At 44.4% G+C, this 24,278-nt stretch overlaps 1 protein-coding gene across 1 annotated transcript in view; it reads right to left on the reverse strand.

Moving 5' to 3' along the window:
• Positions 1-22,237, reverse strand: part of LOC135218337 (sphingomyelin phosphodiesterase 4-like) — a 66,162-nt gene extending 43,925 nt beyond the window's left edge. The window contains 7 exon segments of the mRNA XM_064254565.1: positions 7,099-7,149; positions 7,151-7,276; positions 7,472-7,533; positions 7,535-7,692; positions 8,508-8,610; positions 20,771-21,073; positions 22,081-22,237. Of these exon segments, the coding sequence (XP_064110635.1) occupies positions 7,099-7,149; positions 7,151-7,276; positions 7,472-7,533; positions 7,535-7,692; positions 8,508-8,610; positions 20,771-21,073; positions 22,081-22,206 (929 nt within the window). The 5' untranslated portion in view covers positions 22,207-22,237.
• Between the last annotated feature and the right edge of the window lie 2,041 nt (positions 22,238-24,278).

The raw sequence follows: 24,278 nt of genomic DNA on the forward strand, positions 1-24,278 counted from the left end.
ACCCACTTACATGGCAGAGCCTTACCTGTATCATATTCAATGGGGACTAGCCCTCTTACATGACAGAGCTTTAGTTTCTCTTTACTTGGAAGGAGCCTTTGCGCCTGGATGGATCCTCAATCCTGACTGGAGCCTAGCCTTAAAAGGAGCCTGGCAGGCTTCTAGAGCCTGGCTGGCTCCTAGAGCCTGGCTGGCGCCTCGCGCCTGGCTGGCGCCTCGCCCGCCCTGGCTTGGCTCCTCCACACTGCCCTGGAGCTTCCGAGCTTTTGGGAAGAAAAGTTTCTAGGCTGTCTGGCGATGTCCACAATCGGGACACTCTTATATCTGTCCGATTTGTTCGCCTTCTGGCGCATTTGCGCAGGTTGGAGGCCCGCTCCTTCTCAGTATCCGACCATGACAGAGTTCCTTGGAACTGTCCGCCTCTGGCATTTTGGCGCCTGGCTGCGCTACTTTGTCCGAGAGTCCTGAATAACCACCTAGTCTATCAGGAGATGGAGAAGGGTAGAAGAAAATTCTTCCCCCTTTGTTGATCTTTTGGCCCCTGGCAAGGGGAGGTGATTGTAGTCAGCTACATCCAGTAGACGACAGGATATCTAACAATACGAGAGAGAAGAGTCTTCCTCCGAGGAGGATCCTTCGTGAATACTTCCTTTGCTAAACGAGATCCCTTCTTACATGATGAGGTTCCTCGTTGCAGAATCTTCCCTATCCTGCCCGAAGGAAGGGAAGGAGCCTGGAAGTCGAAGGAGACTCGAGCTGAAATTGGGCTGGAACCCTGATTTCTAGCTCTTATTGTCCTTCTGAATACCTTCTGGGAAGCATTTCGAGCCCTCATCGCACCCCGAAGACTCTGTAGGCAAACGTTTAAACCATCTCTTCTTCTGTAGATGAAAAAGTAAGTACCCTGCCTGGGCAACGAAACTTCTATCTGAAAGCGTTGCGTCAGGAATAGAGGGTTTTTAGTTCTTCTGCCAGACATACTATGCTGGCAAGAACCCATTGCCGAGTCTCCATTGAATCTGATGCGAGATTCCAATGCACAAAAAATTCACTTGTCTTCTTGGTCGTTTAGGGCTAAGAGAACAAAGAATTCTTCATAAACTTTCTCAAAGAAGTTTGATGAGGAGCAGTTCCATTTTGTCGGAACACGGAATCTGTGGCCACAAAAAGATCCCATTCGAAGTACATGATATCCTACTCTTTGTCGTATTGCGGTATCGTATAAGATCCCGAAGATCTTAATCTTCTGTTATCTCTAATTCCCCTTGTAGAGACAGAATATAGCCTTTTACTGCGTCTTTGATAGCAGATATTATTACCTAGGTGATTCTTCCCTCTGAAAGTGAAGAAAGAAACCTCGCTATGTGGTTCACAGAGGTATCGGAAGAGGACAGTTTCCTCATTCCATCTAGCACAATCTGCAGCAATTCTATGTCTTAGCCATGACTATTGTCATTTACCTTGAAAAATCCTCTCATTCATGTCCACTTCTGGTCAGTCTGCACGCGGAAAGACTCAGAGTGGAGAGGTTTTTCAGGTCTATTTATAATAGATTCTGATAGAATATCCAGATACTCTTGGAAAAGCCTTACGAAACATGCTGTGAGAAGAACATGACTTCTGTGAATCCAACTTCTCTAAAGCCAAAATGAGGCATTCATCCTCTCTTCCTTTGACGCCCATTTATCTTAATATCTGTTAAGAATTTATAACTAGGGGAAAAAAGACTAAGTTTATTCCCCTTCTTTAAATTAAAGATGTCGTATATTGCTACCTCTCTTTTTGGTTCGAGGAAAAGGAAGCAGTCATATAGGAAGCCTGTTCGTCTTCTACCTTGCGAAGAGATCTATGAAGAAGACTTTCCGCAGGTTCTCAAAACTCTTTTCAATAAATGTTAGACATACGTTAACAGTTATTATCTCGATCGAGAAGGTTCTCACGGACATGCAAATCTTGCATCGAACTTTAAGGATCGTTACGTTCCGTGTCTGTTCCCAAATAGGTTCTCTTTTGTTAACGCGAACAGGGGCGAAAAAGAGATTCTCGATGCTCTTTGCGATATGAGAGAGTCGTGGAATTGGCCTAAGTGATTAAAATAAATCATTTCATCATTCCTTGTAAGCGACCCCTTTCCGATTAAATGGGTAACGAAATCAGGAACGAATCTTGCCGTTACCGAGCCTCCGAGAGGCTACTGGTTGTTGTTTGTTTGTGATGGTGTTTTTACGTGACTTCCGAACCACGTCGAGAGTGAACTTTCTATCACCAGAAATCCACATCTCTCCACTCCTCAATGGAATGGCCGAGAAACGAACCCGCGACCACCGAGGTGAGAAGCAAACACCAAACCAACCACTACTGGACTCTTAGGTTAATAACTCGCTAAAACGAGAAAATATCTTGGATGGTGCTTCTGGCGCATTGCGCCAGGCTGGCGCTTCTGGCCCAATTTGCGCCAGGCTGGCGCTTCTGACGCTTTGCGCCAGGCTGGCGCTTCCTTCTAGTTCTTTTTTTAAGGTATGTGCCAGAACATCTGTGCCCTTATGGTACCCGACATCCTTCACGTGTTAATTCCGTTCTTAGTAGGAAAAAAACTTTATATACGTAGTATAGTCCATTCAGGGAAACAACTTCTGCCACTAAGAGAATGTTTCCCATCCGACTCACCCATCTTCTCTTGAGCAAATATCCGATTCTAAAAGGTGTGTGCGTTTCTCGAAAGGATGAGAGAATTACAGGGGGTCCTCGAGTTACGACGTTGATCCGTTCTTACGATGCATCGTAACACGAATTTCAGCGTAAGTCGGAACATTGAAAAATACCACATGATTTAATGTAAATACCTATCAATAACGAGAGAACAATTCCTTACCTTTATTAGTTTGATTGGCTTGCACACTGGAGAGGAAGCTGCGGTGCATTACCCCCAAGAAGTAAAGTTAGCCTCTCCTTGCTGGCTTTATGACCGGGTGCTGACTTCTCCTCCTTGGCGATGTAAGTGCGGTTAGGCATACGCTTCCAAAACAAACCTGTCTCGTCTACGTTAAACACTTGCTGAGCAGGAATAACCCCCTCCTTAATTATCTCAGACAACGCTTTAGGAAATTCACTCGCTGCTTTCTCATCCCCACTAGCAGCTTCACTTGCAATTTAAGGTTATGGTAATTGGCCCGAGCCTTAAATCGCATAAACCAACCCCTACTAGCCACAAACTCTTCACTTTCACTTCCCTCCCCCTTTTCTTTTTTCAACGCTTCAAACAATCTTTTCGCCTTCTCCTGAATCACCATAAGGCTGACTGGGATACGCCGTTGATTTTGGTCTTCCAACCAAAGCACCAATAACCTTTCCATTTCAATTATTAGACCACTACGCTGCTTAGTTATCACTGTCGCTTTCATAGGAGCAGATCCTTTCACATGTTCAACGATGCGCTCTTTATCTTTGATAAATGGTAGCAACGGTCGACGGCTAAGGCCAAGCGACGCGGCCAATGTTTGTTGGCGTTTCTCCCTTCTCGGATCGCTTTATAATGTCCACTTTAATTTCCATGGTGATGGCCTTTCTTTTCTTCGATGCACTACCATCAGAAGAGTCCGCCTTGCGCTTGGGAGCCATAACAAAGAGCAAAAAGTTACAAAAACGATACAACACGAGGGAGAGAGAGGCAGTGTAAACAACCAAAATGGCGTATGGCGAGGACTGAGCGTAGCGAAGCGACGCCGTCCTCTCCCCCACAAAGCGTATTCTTCCGCCGTGCGCCTGGAACTAGTTCGCGTTTGTTTACGTTGCTTACGACGCTAAACCGCGTAAGACGGAACGACGCAAAATATTATTTTTTATCTTTTTATTTTTTGGGGGCGCGTTTCGTAACCACGAAACATCGTAAGTCGAGACCAGCGTAACCCGAGGACTTACTGTATATTATATCGTGCTCTGCCGTATTAGAATCCTTTATAATACTGTCACATTGTGGTAAACAGCATTAATCTAGGAAACCTTGTAAGGATACTAGGAATTCTGTAGTTAACCTCGGTATGTGCATAAGACTTGACCATTACCGTAGTCTAAAAATGAATTCTCTTCTACTACATTCATTCTTCTCACTAAGCATGTACTCTAATAAGCCCTGCTTTCGTAGCATGAGAGCATCATATAATATAGAGTTCCGCTGCGTTAGAATCCTTTAATAGTGTTACCTACGGTAAACAGCATTGAAATGTGTAATATCTTTCTTATTGAAAGCTTCTAGCAAAAGGCAGACAATATTTTATTTATGTTTGCTTAACTATCCCCTCAATCCGAGATTGTAGGGGAGAGACACGGTTAGTTATTCCATCCCGCAGGAGAGAGACATGTAACCAACCACTCGTGACCGACACTTACATGTTACTACGTTGGTCTCTAAGGCGCGATAGCAGTCTCCGTTAGCCGTCTGGCCTTACTCTTCCAGAGTTGCCAGCTACTCCATTAAATAAAGGAATCTTATAAAATTATAATCGAACTTAGGAAGTTCGTTATTCATGCATATTTAAGCGAAACAAGACTTCGATAAATCTAGAAGCTAAGTAGGTGTTGTCTTAACAATCCCTTAAGCATAGTCCTTCCTAGGAATTCCTGGAAGGATACTGGTAATTGAGTGCTCTGCAAAGAAGTAACTACGGTATGGTGTGATTTGCCGTATCGTATTCTCATACAGCAGATACTCTACTACCTTCTTTCCCTGCCGAGGCAGATAGAGAAAGGAAAATTTTTACTGTCTTCGTTTCTTTTCGTTAATAGAATGATAGAAAGGGTATATATATCTCCTTAAGGAAGGAAGTTAATCCAGGAACTCTTTAAATCTTCGTGATTTCCTCATAAATCGCGGAAGAGACAGAATTCCTGTTCATCTGTAGGGTTTACGGAAGGAAGTAGATATTTCCTATCCGCCATCATACCCAAACGTCGATGAGATTCTTATAAGAAAAAACTCCCAAAGCTCTTGCCTCTTCATAACGAGGGTGGAAGGAGCATGAATGAAGGAGAGAGTCTGCATTGAGAGGAACTGCCAAACACAGGAGTCTTCTGAATAATGAAAAAAATGGCTTCTCTTAGTATCAGAATCCTTCTGACAAAACGCGACGGCGTTGCTCAAGTTAAAAACTCAAAGAGGAGCCTCGCGACTGACCTCTCTCTATAAGAAGATTTGGAATATTCTGGTGCCTGGCTCCTTGCGCCTAGCGCCGGATAGTTCCGCACGCTAGAAGGAGACTCGCCCCTGGAACGTTCGCTTGCGTGGAAGGTCCCGTGCGCCCTGATAGTTCCGAGCGCCTACTAGACCCCTTTTAGAAAGAGCCTCTTGCCCGGAAACGTTCAATGGAAGGATCGTTCTGATTGCCACTGTACTATAAGGCTCCTTGCTCTAGCCGTCTGTTTTTCTGGCGCAATTTGCGCCAGGCTGGCGCTTCGTCTCTTTGAAGGCGCCTTGCGCCAAGAAAAATTTTCTAGAACGCGGCTCGCGCTCAGTTGCTAGAACGCGGCTCGCGCTCAGTTGCTAGAACGCGGCTCGCGTTTGGTTGTAGGCACGCGGCTCGCGCTAGTCTGTTTTCTGGAACGCGGCTCGCTGCTGGCTGTTGGAACGTGGCTCACGCTGGCTTGCTGGAACGCGGCTTCCTAAGTTCCTGGCTGGCTCTTGCTCAGTGTTCTCTTAGTTTTCAGAGAACGCGCTAGATCATCAAAACATATACATTCTTCGTCTTTTCGGATGTAAGATGAAGAGACGCACTTTTTTGTTTTTAAGGATGCCCTTTCAACGGCTATCCTTGGCAGTCTGGGACGCTCTACAGAACCTGCGAGGGGACGCCTGACCGGTGGGGATTCTTCTGAAACCTCCTTACGGCTTTCGACATTCCTTCTCCCCTGGGCTTGGGAGCTTGAAGAGGACTAGGCCTGGGAGCGAGACAGAGCCGATCAGACGCACCCTCCACTGCAATGGGAACACTAGCAATCACTTCTTACCTTTCAATAGCTTGCATTTTGAGCCACAATCCTTGTCTTCAAATTGCAATTATGAATTTGAAGTTTCTGCGAAGTAAGAAGGTGATGAGGATGCAAACACTACTAGTACTGTTAATACTCTAATTGCTCGTTAGTACGAGTTTCCAAAAACTTTTAAAAGAAAACGTATCTAGTTACATGCTTTACTGACTCCCAAAGTAAAGTAGGAAGTCAGTATATTTCCTCAATCAATTCTAACACTTTATTACAGCGTATTAATGAATAAATAATTATTTATTTCCCCTTTCTTGCAAACTATGTGAGTGTCTACCGAAAATTTCGGTAGTTACACGTCATATATTCTTCAAAATTTTCGAAGCCAAATTCATTAAAAAGTTTTAATAAAAGCGTATGCCGAACAAAGACCCAGTACTTCCCTGCAAAAGACAGCCCGAGAAGATCGATGGCGATGAAAAACGAAAATCAACGTCTCAGGAGGTAGCAACAACATATGTTGACACTACCGCGACAGAGAAAAATCTGGTTCTAGAACGGGAATGGTTCCTATTCCTGCCACCAGCGGCAGGGGGTAGATCACCTGACCTACCTGCAGCGTGTGCCGCGAAATTCGAATTTCTGTCGGACGTCAGAGACATAAGCTAAGTATATATCTGCCGGGGAAGTTGCATGTACAAAAATGGAATGTAAATCTTAGGTATACTTTTGCTGCTATTCTATTATATATATTTGTGTACATGCAACAGAATATGATACTGTACTGGTATATTCTTTGGTTACCACATAAAGTCCAATCTCTCTAGAGGTATGGTGCATTCTAATATATTGCAGCATTGTATATTTTGTAGCATTCTGCTGATTGAATTCTTTTCCATATTTACATGCCTTAAACTGCAATTCTATTTTGTATTCACAAGCTCTCTTTTGTTTAGAACATTCTCATCATGACTTGGGTGAGGTTAGCCTGGATACAAGAGAACGGATGAAAAGTAAGCTGGTAAAAAGCTTACAGGTAGGCATCAAAAGGTATTTTAAAGGACTTTAAGTAACGTGAAAAGCAGAAAATTTTGTGGTTCAATAAACAACCAAGCCTTACCTGACTGGCTCCAAATGTTTAGTTGCGGATGCTGGTTGTGCGCACCCTGTAGTGTGTGATGAGAGAGGGCCAGTTCGCTCTGTAGCCTGAAACCCAGGGTTGACTGTGGTGCGGGTCGGGCGCCATCCAATTGGAGATCCAAAAGAGGTCAGGTACAAGTTATTACTGCCAACACCAGCTCCCCTGAAAAAATGACAACATTCAGAAACTTTTCATTTAAAACAGCCCACCACATTACAAGACTATTAAACACTTACAAAAGCAGTACCTTCAGCCTGTTGAGAAATCTAACTTGATGTGTGTGTCAATGCTTAAAATGCCCATCAATAGCTCTTTAACATTGTACTAATAACATAAGAACACAAATAACCATCATACCTGGAGTTCATAGGAGATAGCACCCCCCGGGGTGACACAGGAGGACTTGGTGGGCCAGGGGGAAACTGATCCATCACATGGCAGAAGAAATGTCCGAAGATAATCTTCAAGCAGGCTAGGATAAATGGCATCACCAGAGGTTGACCAAGATAGTGACCATCTGTGATTGCTCCCATTCACCAAAAAGTGAGCATAGTGGAAGATGTAGAACTCAAAAGCATCTGGACACAACAGTTAAGGATATAATCATTAGGTTTAAAGTACTATAAGAGTTTACCTAGTGTCCAAGTGCCTGACAGATTTTGCATGTACTACTGATTTTCAAACCTCTCTTCTATGGTACAATCAGCTATCATGAGCCATCCTTTCTGCACTCTTTGAGTTTTCTCCATTAAAATCAATTTGTTACTTCTATAGATTCCTAATGGTCATTTCAAAACATTAGCCTCAAATGTAACAATTCACCTACAATAACGGATGAATGCTAATTAAACAATCAAACTTAAAAAAAGAAGAAGCTGATAGGGAAGTATGAATTACATACTACTTGTTGGGCGTTGATGAGGAAGTATGGTATACCACCACTTGAGGAGCATTTCTCTTAAATTCACAAATTTCAGCGCTCCTCTTTTGCAAACTGCTGAATTTCTGGCTTGGAAATATACTATAACAGCTTAACTTTCCATCAGCTACTGTATTGTGATTATTTTCCCCGTTACCATTTTAGATATGATATATTTTTGTATAAATCTGTTAACTTGAAAGTAAGGTAGAGGTTAGTTTAGGTTAGGAACCATGTAGAATTGCTGTTAATCATAAAATATCTTGAAAATATAAAAGTACAGGCTCTAATATAGGGTCTTGGTTACTTATCAGAAAGGCCAGACCCCCAAACCATCTGCTATTAAGTTGAGGTGCTACTTTAATAGGTTACATAAAGGCAATGGTTTTATGTTAATGAAACACTAGGGAGAGCTACTTGCAATGTTCTTGTCTCATAAAATAACAATTCTGCTTTTATCATATAAAAGGATACTTAACAAAATGTTTGTTGGTGTTTTTCCAGGGCCTGGATTCTGAACTTTGTTGACATAGAAATTACCAGGCACACCCTCCTCAATTTCTGCTCGTGATTTGGCCTGCAACAATGAAAAAATGAAAAATAAGTAAGCGTTTCATCAAGGAACGAACTGCTTACGTATATTGCTAGCACTTGCTTTTCTACTAACAAATGGCCAGTCCTATGAGAGTTAAGCACTTATAGTTCATATTGTATCTAGTTGTTAATCAGAAAAAATGATATTGTTAAGATACAATAAAGTTTGTTCATACTTACCTGGCAGATATATATATAGCTGTATTTCTCCGAAGTCCGACAGAATTTCAAAACTCCCGGCTCACGCAGTGGTCGGCCAGGTGGTTAGTACCCATTCCCGCCGCTGGGAGGCGGGTGTCAGGAACCATTCCCATTTTCTATTCAGATTTTTCTATTCCCACTGTCTCCTGCGGGGAGGTGGGTGGGTACTTTGATTATATATATCTGCCAGGTAAGTATGAACAAAACTTATTGTATCTTAACAATATCATTTTTGTTCATGAAACTACCAGCAGATATATATATAGCTGAATCCCACCTTTGGAGGTAGGGAGAGACAGAAAAGGATTTTGGAAACATATTACATGCAGATGAATAACATCTTGGTTCCTTACCTGTTAGCATAGCTGACTTCGTGATTACTGTCACCCAAGTCTGCTACTGCTTTACTAGAGTCTCCAGCAAGGGTAGTGACCTATATAGCTGGTGAGGTTCTAGATGATCTGTCAACGGGAGCGTGACCCACAATGTGACTAGACCATTTTGACCAATACTATGAGGGCAACGAAGTAAAAATTCACCACCTGACCAGCTAACAATTTTCATTCACACATCACTTAGGCTAAAGGAAAGGAAGTCCGGCTCAGGCGGACGACCTTACAACCATAAAACAACTACATAAAAACTCACCTACCCATTTCCTACAGGTAGGATGAGTGCTACTTCCAGCCCCCAAACAAAGTGTCTGCTGCGACGTATGGTCCAAGCGCATAGCAGTTCTCGTATGTCGTCTTCACATCCCGCAGGTAGTGTGAAGCGAACACCGAGTTGCTGCGCCAAAAGGTGGCACTCAGAATGTCATTGAGTGCCATGTTCTTTTGGAAAGCTACCGAGGTAGATATAGCTCTCACTTCATGGGCATTCACTTTCAACAGCTTAACATCACTGTCTTCGCAAGATGAATGCGCCTGTCTAATGGTGTCTCTCAAGAAGAATGCCAGAGCATTCTTCGACATCGGCAAATCTGGTCTTCTGACCCCCGAACACCATAAGTTGCTCGAAGGACCTCGACATTCCTTCGTTCTTTGTAAATAAATCTTGAGAGCCCTGACAGGGCACAGGACTCTCTCTGGTTCGTGTCCAATGATTTCCGCCATACCCTTAATCTCAAAACTTTTGGGCCAAGGGTTAGACGGATTTTCATTTTTCGCTAGAAACGTAGGACTTAATGAGCAAACAGCATTATGTCCCCTAAAACCCAATATGCTTGCTAAAGGCTTGAATTTCACTAACTCTCTTCGCCGTCGCCAGAGTCGTTAGGAAAATAGTTTTCTTAGTAAGATCCCTTAAAGAGGCGTTCTGAAGGGGTTCAAACCGATTTGACATTAGGAATTTAAGTACTACATCCAAATTCCATGATGGTAACTTAGGTTGAGGAATCTTTTATAGTCTCGAAAGACCTTAAAAGATCGTGGATATCCTTATTATTTGCCAAATCAATTCCTCTATGTCTAAAGACTACAGATAACATACTTCTGTAGCCTTTGATTGTTGAGACTGCAAGCTTTAGGTCGTTCTCAAGTAGAGCAAAAAGTCCGCTATTTGGCTCACAGAGGTCGTGGTAGAGGAAATGTGTGTTCTTCTGCACCAGCTCCTAACGAAGCCCACTTCGATTGATAGACTCCAAGCGTGGAAGCTCTTCTCGCATTGGCGATTGCTTTTGCAACCGGTCTAGAAAAAAACCCCGTCCCCCGCTCTGACCAACTTTTTGATAGTCTGAATGCAGTCAGACTCAGAGCGGGGAGGTTTCCGTGGTATCTCTCGAAGTGGGGCTGTTTGAGTAGATCTGTCCTCATGGGCAATGCCTCGGGAAAGTCCACTACATAGGTCATGACCTCTGTGAACCACTCCTTTGCTGGCCAGTAAGGAGCGATTAACGTCAATCTCGTCCCTTCTGACATTGCAAAACTTTTTCATCACTTCTCCCAGGAATCTTGAACGGGGGAGGGGAAAAATGCGTAAAGATCCATCCCTGTCCAGTCCCAAGAAGTGCATCTATTGCTACTGCTCCCGGGTCGAGCACGGGGGAGGGGGAGCAATACAACGGAAGCCTCTTTGTTCTCGCTGTCGCAAAGACGTCCACTAGAGGACTTACGTCCCCATAACTTCCACAAGCTTCTCGACACACATCCTGATGCAGAGTACACTCGGTCGGCAACAGTTGACCCTGCCGACTGAGGAGATCTGCACCGGAGCTTCTCACGCCTGAAATCCAACGAACCTCGTTAGAATCGTACTTTTCTGAGTTCTTGCCCATAAACAAGATCTCTCTTGCTAGGTTGAACAATGATCGCGAGTGAGTCCCTCCTTGCTTTTTTATGTATGACAGAGCTGTGGTATTGTCTGAATTTATCTGCACTATCTTGTTTGAGACTTTTTCTTTGAAAAACTGAAGTGCCAAGTATATGGCCGCCAGTTTCTTGAGATTTATGTGCCAGAACACCTGTTCCCCTCTCCAGGTGCCTGACACTTCCTCCCTCCCTAGTGTAGCTCCCCAGCCGGTGGTGGACGCGTCGGAGAACAACACTAGGTCGGGGCTCTGAAGTTTGAGGGAAGTTCCTTCCGAAAGCTTCACAGGATCGAGCCACCACTTTAGGTGATCCTTTACCTCCTTTGGGATCCTCAAAATTGACTCCAAATTTTCTTTGTCCTTCCAATTCTCCTTCAGGAAAAACTGGAGCGGTCTGAGATGTAGTCTCCCCAAGGAAACAAACTTCTCCAGCGAGGAAATGGTGCCCCAGCAGACTCATCCATTCCCTCACCGAGCATTGATTCTTTCCTTCCAAGAAGACTGATATTTTTTCTAATCCTTGCTGTTGCCGTCCTGGGACGGAAAAGCTCGAAAAGCCACTGAATCCATCTGAATCCCCAGATACACGATGGACTGTGTGGGGATCAGCTGCGACTTTTCGAAATTCACTAGAAGTCCCAGGGACTTTGCTAGAGTTAAGGTTGATTGAAGGTCCTTCAGACTTACCTTTCTTTCGACGATGCTCGAATTAGCCAGTCGTCTAGATATGAGAGATCCTTATGTTTGCAAGATGAAGCCACCTCGCTACATTCTTCATTAGAATTGTGAAAATCATTGGTGCCGTACTCAGACCGAAGCAAAGAGCTCTGAATTGGAAAAACTCTTCCCTTCATGACAAAACGCGATATTTCTTCGATCGGTGATGTATCGGGACGTGGAAATATGCGTCTTGCAGGTCCAGTGATACCATCCAGTCGTTTTGTCTTAAGGCCGCAAGCACTGACTGAGGTGTCTCCATCTTGAACGTCTGTCTCTCTATAAAAAGGTTTAGACTGCTCACATCTAAAACTGGCCGCCAGCCTCCCGACTGTTCGGCACCAGGAATAACCTGTTGTAGAAAACCAGGGGACTGAATGTCCTCGACTTGTTCTATTGCTTTCTTCTCGAGCATTTGTTCTATCAGATCGACAAGATCTGTTGTTTTTCTCCATGGTACGAGGGTGATAGATCTATAGGTGTTGTGCACAATGGAGGAGGTTCTTCAGGAAAGGTATTTTGTATCCTCGCTCGATGACGTTGAGCGACCAGTTGTCTGCCTCTCTTCTTCCAAGCTTCTGCAAATAAATGAAGCCTTGGCACCTACTGGCGACTGAAGGACTTCCTCCTCATTTTTTACCTCTGGACTTAGACTGAGCTCTGCCTCTAGAGAGTCCTCTTATCTCTCCTCAGGAGAAGGTCTAGAGGATTGCTCCACCTCGAAGGGCAAAGGGCTATTTTCTTAGAAAACTGGTTCGTGTTGAAGTCGAAGGAACCAGCAGGACGTCTAGAAGATTGTGCTAATAGATCCTGAGTAGCTTTTTCCTGTAGACTTCCAGCTACTCTTTAATCATAGCCTGGGGGAAGAGATGGTCAGAAAGAGGGGCGAAAAGCAATTCTGCCTTCTGTGTTGGAGACACTGCTTTGGTAGTAAATTTACAGTAGATAGCTCTCTTTTTCAGGAGCCCTGCACAAAAATGTGAAGCCAATTCCTCTGAACCATCTCTGACGGCCTTATCCATACAAGCGAGAAGACTGGATAGCTCCCCCAAGCTAATTGAGTCTTGACTACGAGACTTAGTGTCAAGCAGCCCCAAACACCAGTCTAAGAAATTAAATACTTCAATTGTCCGAAAAAGACCTTTCAGATGGTGGTCTATCTCCGCCGGTGTCCATGCTATTTTAGCTGACGAAAGAAGAGACCTTCTTGGTGCGTCAACCAGACTGGAAAAGTCACCTTGAGCCGATGCGGGAGCTCTAACCCGACGTCCTCACCTGTATATCCAGATCCCAGCCTTGCCGCAAAGTCTTGAAGGAGGCTGGGCAAAGGAAAACTTTCCTTGAGCTTTTCTAGACCCTCCATCCAATCTTGCACCTTCTTAAAAGCTCTCTTAGTTGAAAGAGACTTTGTCATTTTAACAAATACAGGAGTCTTATTTGTTTTTGACAATGAAAACAAAAAGTGAGAAGGAGGCGACCGAGGTGCTGCGGGTTGAAATCTTCTCCAAATGAATCCCGAAGCAATCGAACCAAAACTTGATAATCGGATGAATCTGACACAGCAGGTTGATCCTCTTCCGTTTCCTCTGAAATATTCTTAATCCTTCCTCATCTATCAGGAGTGACCAAGGGGACGGGGATCTCCCGAAGCTGGTGGTACAAGTCCTTTTCACTCCGAGCTTTAATGAAGATCGTTGGTTAGACGTGCATGGAGCATTCTGAATATTAATATCTAAAGATTCAGATAAGCTTTGTACCAATTTCTTGCTCATTCTCTCGATGGGAGTCCCTTCGAAAAGCCGATTGCAGTTGAGGTTCCATACTAATACCTTGCTGTGATACCTGATGGATATGCAACAAAGCGTCTGTTTGAACGTCTCGCTTGGCATCCGTCCGAGCGTCAAGCTTGGCGTCCAGCCGAGCGTCACGTTTTGACGTCCAGATGAGCGTCACGCTCGACGCTCAGCCGAGCGTCCCGCTTGGCGTCCAGGTGAGCGTCACGCTCGTCCTCCGAGCGCCACGCCTGGCGTCCAGGTGAGCGTCACGCTCGAGTGTCCGACGCGTACCGCTTGTCCTAAACAGGCGTCATGTGAACACTCCGCTCCTTCCAAGCCGAACTAGGAGCGTCGAGCTTCTCAGACTGTATACGGCCTCGTTGCGTAATCATAGGATCGTCCGTTCTTGTATAAAGCGAGCCTCGAGAGTCTGGGCGAATCCTCGTAGGAAGTTTTCATGCCCTTTCTCCAAAACTGCAGGTGAGACGTACGAAATCTAGAATGAGTACTCACAGGCGAAAGAGACGATCGGTCCACCCGTGCGGGAGACCTCTTAGATCTTTTAACCGGTAATCTATCATCTTTTCTTCTCGGACGAATTTCTGATTCTCTCTCAGCCAGCAACGAAGCAAGTTGTTGTTGCATCGATCTGATAACACTCTTTGTAGTAGAAGATTCTTTTTCAGGAGAAAAACTGATCCTATGAGAAGGCAAGGGGCGAGGGGAAGCCCTATCCCTTCTCACAGGACCCGTTCTTCTATTCTTAGAACGAATAGGCCGCTCCAAGGCGTCCTCGTCAGATGACATCATAATTTCTCCTTTGAGGAGTCCATGCAGCAAAAACTCTCCGGTGAAGACCGCAAACCCACAGGCGAAAAAGGACGTGAAGCGTCTTCTTCACTGCGATCGAAGACTCTGGCCGCTTGTGCGACACCTTGAGTTTTCGATCTTTTTTGCGGTGGAGAGTAATCCAAGTCTCGAGGCGAAGCCCGTAACGAAGAAGCAGCGCAAAGAGACTCTGCGCCCTCCTCTGAGAGACTACTGACGATAGCCGCCTGTGCGGACATTTAACGTCATAGCTCTTTTCAGAGGACGTGAGCGTCTTCTCATGCTCCAACTCCTGTTAGGGGAGGACGCCTCCGAGGACGAAAAGCACTCGCGGAGGATACGCGCACTCGCACACTCTTTGGCAGCCTGGGGATCGTCTAACGGTTCTGCCGAAGGGACGCCAGATCGGTGGGGATTCCCCGTAAACCCTCCTGCGGCTTTCGACATGTCCGTCTTCCTGGGCTTGGAAGTTCGACAGGAGGTCCAGGCCTAGAGGCATTATAGGGCGATCTGACGCCCCCTCCACAACACTGGGGGCACTTTCACTGCACTTTTGTTCACTACTAATGCTTTTTTTACCCTCCAAAGCGAGCACTTTAGATTCTAGGTTTCGTATTGATTCCAGAATCGTAGAAAGGGCAGTTGTCTTCCACTGATTTTTCAGGGCCCGAGGCACCACATTTTCAGGGCCCGAAGGCACAACAGATTTCTAGGTGTACCAACTACTGAATGTATAGTAGGAGAAACCTTACTACCTTACTTCTACTGACTGATACACTCCTGGAGGAAGATCTCCGTATCCTATCACGCTCCAATTTCCGCACATAGGATTCATAAGCCTTCCAACCCGAATCAGACAGACATTCACACTCCTTACAACGGTCATTTATACACGTATGTTCTTCTACAATTATTACATATTGTGTGTGGGTCTACCGAACCTTTCGGTAGCCTCACCTTCCAACAATTCCTTCCATACAACACCTCTGGTGCTAGAGATAAACTAGTCCCAGACATCTTAGTTAAAGGAAAAAACAAACCAAACCAAATTCAAATCCAATCCACTATCAGCGTAAGCCTAGTCACAATCCACGTTCGATAACCAAAAAAAACAAACAGGATACTCAAGTAACAGAGAAGTTTCGAAAATCCTAGACGGAGGTGTTGAAAACGTTGTTATCAACACCGGCGACAGAAAAAATCTGAATAGAAAATGGGAATGGTTCCGTGCACCCGCCTCCCAGCGGCGGGAATGGGTACTAACCACCTGGCCGACCACTGCGTGAGCCGGGAGTTTTGAAATTCTGTCGGACTTCGGAGAAATACAGCTATATATATATCTGCTGGGTAAGTTTCATGAACAAACTGCAAAATAAACCAGCCTACTCTCTAACTCATCTGAAATCCTTCATATGTATGCCTAGTGTTTTACAAATACAAAAGAATGATCCTCAAATAAGAAGAAAAGTATTACATATTTGCCAATCACAATCTTATACCTTACATGAAAGGATTAATATCAACATAACAGAAATATAAAAATACATGATGCAGCGAACTCCTCATTACTTCCCCGAGGATTTTGAATGGGGGAAAAGCGGTAAAGTCTAGTCCCGACCAATTCCAAACAGTAGGGCGTTCTACTGCCACTGCTCCCGGGTCCAGAACTGGGGAGCAATACAGCGGAAGTCTCTTCGTTCGGGAAGTTGCGAAAACGTCCACATGAGGACGTCCCCACAGCTTCCATAGCGCCTGGCATACTTCCTGATGAAAGGGTCCATTCCGTCGGCAGAAGCTGTCCTTGCCGACTGAGAAGGTCCGCTCGCACGTTTTCCACGCCTGACACAAACCTTGTCAGAATCGTGACGTTTTGCGACTTCGCCCACAAATCAGGATATTCCTCGCGATGACGAACAGCGAATGAGAGTGAGTTCCCCCCTCCCCCCTGTTTCCCTGGGTATGCCAAGGCTGTGGTGTTGGTCCGAGTTTATCTGAAACCACTTTGCTGGAGACTTCCTCCTCGAAGAACCTTAGAGCGAGGTAAACGCTGAGAGTTCTTTTAGGTTGATGTGCCAGGACACCTGTTCCCCTCTCCAGGTGCCTGACACTTCTCTCCCTCCCAGTGTTGCTCCCCAACCCGTGGAGGACGCGTCGGAGAACAACACTAGGTCGGGGTTCCGAAGCTTGAGCGAAAGTCCTTCCGCAAGCTTCTTTGGATCCAACCACCATTTGAGGTGCTTTTTCACTTCTTCCGTCAAAAACAAGACCTCTTCTAGATCCTGTTTGCGTGACCAATTGCTTGAGGAAGAACTGAAGTGGTCGGAGGTGCAACCTTCCCAGAGAAACAAACTTCTCCAGTGAGGAAATGGTCCCCAGCAGACTCATCCATTCCCTCACCGAGCATGTTTTCCTTCCCTAGAAAGGCCGACACTTTGTCCAGGCATTGAAGTTGTCGCCCCTGGGACGGAAAAGCCCGAAAAGCCACTGAGTCCATCTGAATCCCCAGATAGACTAAGGATTGAGAAGGAGTCAGATGCGACTTCTCGAGATTTCACCAGAAAGTCCCAGGGACTTCGCTAACGACAGAGTCGTGTGAAGGTCCTTCAGACACCTGTCTTGCGATGAGGCTCGAATAAGCCAGTCGTCTAGGTAGAGAGAGATCCTTATTTCCGCAAGATGGAGGCACCTCGCAACGTTCTTCATAAGAACGGTGAACACCATCGGCGCCGTGCTGAGACCGAAGCAGAGTGCCTGAATTGGAAAATCTTCCCTTTCAGGACAAACCGCAGGTAGTTTCCTTGATCGGGGATGGATGGGGACGTGAAAGTATGCAGTCCTGAAGGTCTACGAGACCATCCAATCCCCTGGTCTTCAAGCTGCAAGCACGGATTGAGGTGTCTCCATCTTGAACTTCTGCTTGGTAACCGAAGCGATTTAGACTGCTGACATCCAGAACGGGGCGCCGCCACCCCCCTGACTGCTTCGGCACTAGGAACAGACGGTTGTAAAACCCGGAGAACTCGGTCGAAGACCTGTTCCACTGCCTGCTTCTCGATCATTTGATCTAGTAGATCGTGAACGCACTTTCTGCTTTTCCCCTGATACGACGGAGACAAATCCTTTGGTGTCGAAGACAGCGGGGGTAACATCAGGAAAGGAATTCTGTACCCCTTCTTGACGATGTCCAGAGACCAAGCGTCGGCACCTCTCTCTTACCCAAGCTTTCGCGAAATGTAGAAGCCTGGCTCCTACCGGTCTGAAGGACTTCCCTCTCACTTCTTTCTCTTGGAAGGAGCGGGAAGTCTTGCCTCTGAAAGAGCCTCTTCCTCGAGGGGCTGGCTTCGAGGAAGAAGCGGATCGAAAGGGCTTCGACTTCTTCTAAGCGAGGACCCAGAAGACGAAGAAGTAGCAGGCTTCCTAGAAGACTGTGCCAGAAGGTCTTGAGTTGCTTTCTCCTGGAGACTAGCAGCTATGTCCTTTACCATAGACTGGGGGAAGAGATGTTCTGAGAAAGGAGCGAAAAGAAGATCCGCTTTTTGCGCTGGTGAGACGACTTTGCAGTAAAATTGCAAAAAAAGTCTCTTTTCTTAATTCAGTCCCGTGCTGAAATGAGCAGCCAATTCCTCAGAACCATCCCTGACGGCCTTGTCCATGCAAGACAATACACTGGACAGCTCCCCCAGACTGATGGAATCAGAACTCCTGGACCTGGCATCCAATACTCCCAGGCACCAGTCAAGAAAATTAAAAGGACCTCTAGTGTCCTGAAGAGGCCTTTAAGGTGAAAGTCTAACTCGCTATGTGTCCACGAGACCTTCGAGGGAAGACAAAAAAGATCTTCTGGTGGCGTCCTACAATGCTACCAAAGTCTCTTGAGCTGAGGCTGGAAGCTTGACTCGACGTTTTCTCCCGTCTCATACCACATACCAGCTTTGCCACCGAGTCTGAAGGTGGTAAAGCGAAAGAGGTCTTGCCCGAAGTTCTTTCTCTTTTCCATCCAATCATGGACCTTTCTAAAAGCTTGCTTCGTAGAAAGCGACTTCTTTTCATTCTCACAAAGCCCGGAGATCTTAGCAGCTTTGGAAGACGAAAACTGAGAGGGAGGAGTACGTGGAGCTTCAGGTTGGAAAGTGTCTGCAAAGACTGACTGAAGTAAACGAGTCAAAACCTTGTAGTCCGTCGAAACTGGAGCCAACTGCTGTTCTTCGTCCACTTCGACGAAAGCGTCACTAACTTCCTCTTCAGACACTGGAGAATCGGAGGAAGTAAAGAAGAGTCCCGAGCTTTCTCAAAAGAGAAGAACGGCGAACAGGAAGAGTTCCCGCCTCCGCTTGTGCTTGCTGGGAAGTGGAAAAACTGACGTCCGTAGGCGCGCGTTTGGCGTCCGAAGCCAATCTACTGGCGCCGACAGAAGCGCGCTCAACGCCGCAGGTGTACACCTGGCGTCCACTTGTGCGCGCTGAGCGTCCACTGTGCGCGCCGCGGTCCACTGATGCGCGCCGAGCGTCCACTGGTGCACGCCGAGCGTCCACTAAAACTCTCTGAGCGTCCACTGGCGCTCGCGAAACTTGCAACCGAGTCACGTTCGGCGTCCACTAAAGGCGCGTTTGACTTTCACAGAAGCGCGCTCGGCATCTAAAGAAACTCGCTTCTTATCCACAAGTTTCGTAGCAGCGGAAACAACCACTTCACGAGAGCGAGAAACTAATTTCTCGCCTCCTCTAGAAAGTTGCTGGGGAGCAGAACGAACTCTAGAGGGAGACTCAAACGGAGAGAGAGACGAGGCGAGGAGAGGGAGAGGGAGAACGCCTCGACCTCTTCACAGGAAGATTGTCATCCTTCTTACGGCGACGTGGAACAGTCTCTCTCGAAGGAAAAAACATCTCGAAGTTGCTGCTGAAGAGACTGGAGAATCTTGCTTGTAGGTGAAGCTCCTTTCTGGGGGGGGAGGGGCTGAATCCTGTGAGCAGGAGAGTGGCGAGGGGACGCCTTCTTGCTACTCCCAGGAACCGCCGCTTCACGCACCTTAGAGCGACTGCGGCGCTCGAAAGAAACATCTAGGAAGATTCCGCCTCCGAAAATAATCCTTACGCTTCTTCTGCGGAGGAAAAGCAGCAAACGCACTATCAGGCGACGAGCAAAGTTCCGGAGAAACAAAAAGAGAGAAACAACTTGGACGTGAAGCGTCCCGAACGGCGAGCCGTCCTTTTCTTTCAGCGGACGTGATGCGGTATGAGAGCTCCACCCTTGCGCGGGGCAGGAAGCTTCAGAAGAAGAAAAGCACTCCTTGAGAAGACGTGCACGCGCACGCTCCTTGGCAGTCTGGGTAGTCGTCAGAAGCTGCCGAAGGCACGCCAGATCGGTGGGGGTTCCTCGTAACCCTCCTTCGACTTTCGACATGCTCTCTCCCCAGTTAATCTGGGAGTCAAGCAGAGTCTAGGTCTAGAGGCGGAATGATGAGGGCCGATCTGACGCACCCTCCACTACACAAGGGGCACTTTCACTGCACTTCTCTTCACTTTTGCTCTCCAGAGCTAACACTTTTGATTCTAAGTTACGAATCGATTCAAGAATTAGCGATAAGTATTTACCTTCTACCGACACTGTCTCAGGGGCCGGAGGCAACACTACAGGGGTAGGAGCATAATCTACAGAAGGAGGGTTAGCAGGAGAATAATTTAAATCTTGCCTACCTGAAACACTCTGGAGGAAGACCTCCTTAACCTATCTCGCTCAAGTTTCTTAAGATAGGTTTCATACGCCTTCATTCCGAACTCTGGTTAGTCTTTCACACTCCTTACAACGACTTTCAAACGTACATTCATTCCCCTGCAAACTTTACAAACAGAATGTGGGTCTACTGAAGCTTCAGTAGCCTACCTCTACATTCAGACATGGAACAAAAATCTAGCGCTAGCAGAACTAGACCCTGACATCTTGATCAAAGAAAAAATCAATAACCAAATTCAAATCAAACCAAAGTCAACGTGTGCCAAGCCACCGATCCAATTCAGATACCAAAGAAAAACCAAAAGGGATACTCAAGTAGCTAGTAAGTTTCCAAAATCTGGACGGAGGTGCTGCAAACAGGTGTTTCAGCACCGGCGACAGAAAAATTATGAATAGAAAATGGGAGGGAATGATTCCTGATACCCGCCTCCCAGCGGCGGGAACTGGGTACTAACCACCTGACTCCCACTGCGTGTGTCGTAAGTGTTTAAATTTCTGTCGGATTCGGAAAAATACAGCTATATATATATCTGACAGGTAAGTTTCATGAACAAATTACAAGTTATGACAATGTAAATACTTACAGGAAGCCAGGCCACAGGAAATTCAAATAACAAGAAAGGATCATTAGCCAGTCTGTATGTAAATGATAGCAATGGTCCTGAGGCACTGAGGAAAGCACAAAGCTGTTCAAATTCTCGTGGTAAGGAAGAGTGCGTTATGGTCCTCAGACCCCAACCGAGTTGGCCATTCATGCCAAAGATGCTGTCAATCACTGTGCGAAGTACAAAACTAGCATCTTTACTAGTAGACTCATTTAATATTCGACCCACTTCTTCACATCGTAGCTGCAGGACTGGCTGGTTAATAGCATTTTGCAACCGAACCTGTAGTAAAGAAAGAAAAATTGTATTTATATCTATAACAATTACAAAAACTAGGTTTCCTAGCTTAAATAAAAACAACTGACATCTATTGAAGAACCACCAAAGAACGATAAAAATGTGAAATTACTCAGTATATATAGTGGTACCAAAAGATTTGATGCTTTGTAAATACAATTCCTTGCCTTACATAATCTTTCAAATTTCTCATACTGGACAATCATGTGCATAAAGTATTTACTAAAAACATGACCCTCCAATCCAATGATTACAGAAGGTCCCCGGGTTACGACAGGGGTTCCGTTCTTGAGACGCGTTGTGACCTGAAAATCGTCGTAAGCCGGAACTTCATCAAAAATCCTAAGAAAACTTTGCTTTTAATGCTTTGGGTGCATTCAGAACTATGTAAACTGAATTCTTATTGCATTTTTCATAAAAAAAACTTTAAATATTGATTATTTTGCATTTTTGGTGTCATATTTCTTCTGCCAGATGAGCGTTGTAGGCGTCGTAACTCTGGAAATAATTTCTGATGAATATAATTGAAAAGCACCTTAACCTCGGAACGTCGTAAGCCGAACCCGTCGTAACCCGGGGACTGCCAGTTTTATCCATATTTAAAACAAGCACACATTTTTATTGAACAAACAAAAAACTTGTGAAGCAAGCTTCAACAATGAGCATAAAGAAAAGAAAAGAAAAAAAAAAAAAAAAAAAAAAAAAAAAAAAGTAAAGTGGAGGTGAAACAATACACACACCAGAAAAACTACTGCAAAAGCATATGCCGAGATAGAATCACTAGCACTAGTCAAATAGGGGTCTCATATATTCATTTCTATGCCATGTGATGACATACACAATGTTTTGCAATATTAATCACCACATATAAAAACTGTTTAATTACAAGGAAAATTCATGCATTTGCACATACTTCCTGGTGGACACATTTCATACAACACCTTCTACTACATTAACATATACCTTAACATATTTCCTTGGAAAATACCAACCTTGATCAGTGAATTACAACTGAAACCACTTTTGACAAGCAGGCTCTTATTTAGCTTTCCATCTTTAACTTCTTGTTTCTCTTTGACGTGGCAGTTACCACTCTCAATTACAATGGATCCCTTCATCAAAAAGATCTAACAGCTTTGAAGGCCTCTACATAGAAACAGTAAAGTGTATACTCTGAAATTCCTTTCCTTCCATTTCATTAAACACTTGGGGTTTATCGTAATTACCGCTCTTATCACTACTATATTTTCATCCTTATCTATACACAAATCAGATACTAATTCATATCTTATTTTTGATTATAAGTTGTACCATAGTAATTGTTGTTCAACTAAAAAATAGGAAATGTACATATCTTGCTCTACAAAGAGAGAAGGAGTCCAGGGTTGACCCAACCCTGAATATAAAGGAATTCATAAAAAAAAGGAATATATATATATATATATATATATATATATATCATATATATATATATTTATATTTTAGTATATATAAATATATATATATATATATATATATATTTAGTATATATAAATATATATACATATATATAAAGGAAATGCGGAACAAAGCCTATAAGTCTTCTTAGTGCAAAGCATAAGGGGGGGGGGGGGGGGGGGGACAGTAGTATCACCTTCCTGAAGATAATCTGGTAATCAATAGTCATAGATAAAAGTGCAAGAGCCAATGTTCAGATGTACTCTGGGCATGTGTCAGTGCCCACTGAGCATTGGGTGGGTGGGTGGGGGTTGCAGGCATTTGCCTACTTCAACACTGTCATTTTTCAGATTATAGCATCTCCATGCCCTCTGCAGACTAATTATCACACACAACTTAGCTCTTGCACATTTAATCACCTGTAAGCCATTGCTAACTAAATCACTACCAATTCTATAGCAGACTAAATCACCTCCATAACTATTTGACCTTACACACAATGTTAAGATTGCATCAGCAACGCTCAAACAGTCATTAACTAGACGGAAAAATCTTTTATGCCATCATCGACTGGTATATCCACGTACTAGTACATTTTAATAAATGCCAAGTAAGTTAACACAATAAATAAATCCAAGACCGTGCGAGAAAAGGTAAAAATTTTATCAACATTTCGTGAATGTAAAAAACCCTAAGAACAAAAGGTATGTAGAAAGCATAATGAGATAAGCAAGATTAAAAACGATAACAACTCTGGGAGCTGTTATAAAGGTTACCATTTCGATATTCATTTAACGGTAAACTAAATGACATGCAATACCTATACAATTACAAATATAAAGACACGAGTATAGCATGAAACATGATAATGCCGACATAAAGAAATTTTATAAACCAAATATGCAAAACAACACTCAAATCTTTACTTTGAAAAAAAAAAAATACAACCAAGTTTATTACAATCACGAAATGATAGCACAACTGCAGAACGGCATTTTGATAATACTAATGCAAGAATGTAATTAAACAATAAGAAAATAACATGAAAATAAAATTATTAAAAGGCTACGGAAAAAAATAACATGCTAGACCTAACTTACATTAGAATTTAAATATTGAAAATATACGTGGGCCTAATCACAATCAATTTCCCGCGCTTATAATACGGCAAACTTCAAACTTTTACCGGGATACTCGGTGCCAAATCTTCCACAACACGTCCACCCTGATGATACATGGCTGCCTTCAAGATGACACAAATTACTGCTATAAGAAGAAAGAGGGAGGGCGTGCGTCCGATATTTCGGCCGCGAATGAAATGAATTCTACCTCCTTTCCTTTATAGTTTGGGACCCTCCTGAGCATTTCCCATAAGGAGGCAGCGTTGCCAATACAACCGTCCCTTGGAGACATACCAACAATCTGAGATAACTTTAATGCAAATTATATACCTGCGTATATATAAATGAATATCTTAATACCGAATTTCAATGTTAAAACGAGATTGCAAAAGCGTATGACTAAAGAATATATAAAGTTAATGGTTTTGACGTAACGGTGGGTGAAGCCATCATGTTTAAGCTTGTAGGACGAACGGCCGGTAATAATGAAGGAACTGTTACGAAGGGTTTACGCATACCGTTCTTCGCGTCAAGATTAAAAAATACCACTCGACTGGCTACGCTTTAAACTTTAAAATTATACAAATCTCAATGCTAAAACACATCTAACCAACATTTCGACATTTTGTAAC

Source organism: Macrobrachium nipponense, chromosome 9 (genome assembly GCF_015104395.2).
Source record: "Macrobrachium nipponense isolate FS-2020 chromosome 9, ASM1510439v2, whole genome shotgun sequence".
Taxonomy (NCBI): Eukaryota; Metazoa; Arthropoda; class Malacostraca; order Decapoda; family Palaemonidae; genus Macrobrachium; species Macrobrachium nipponense.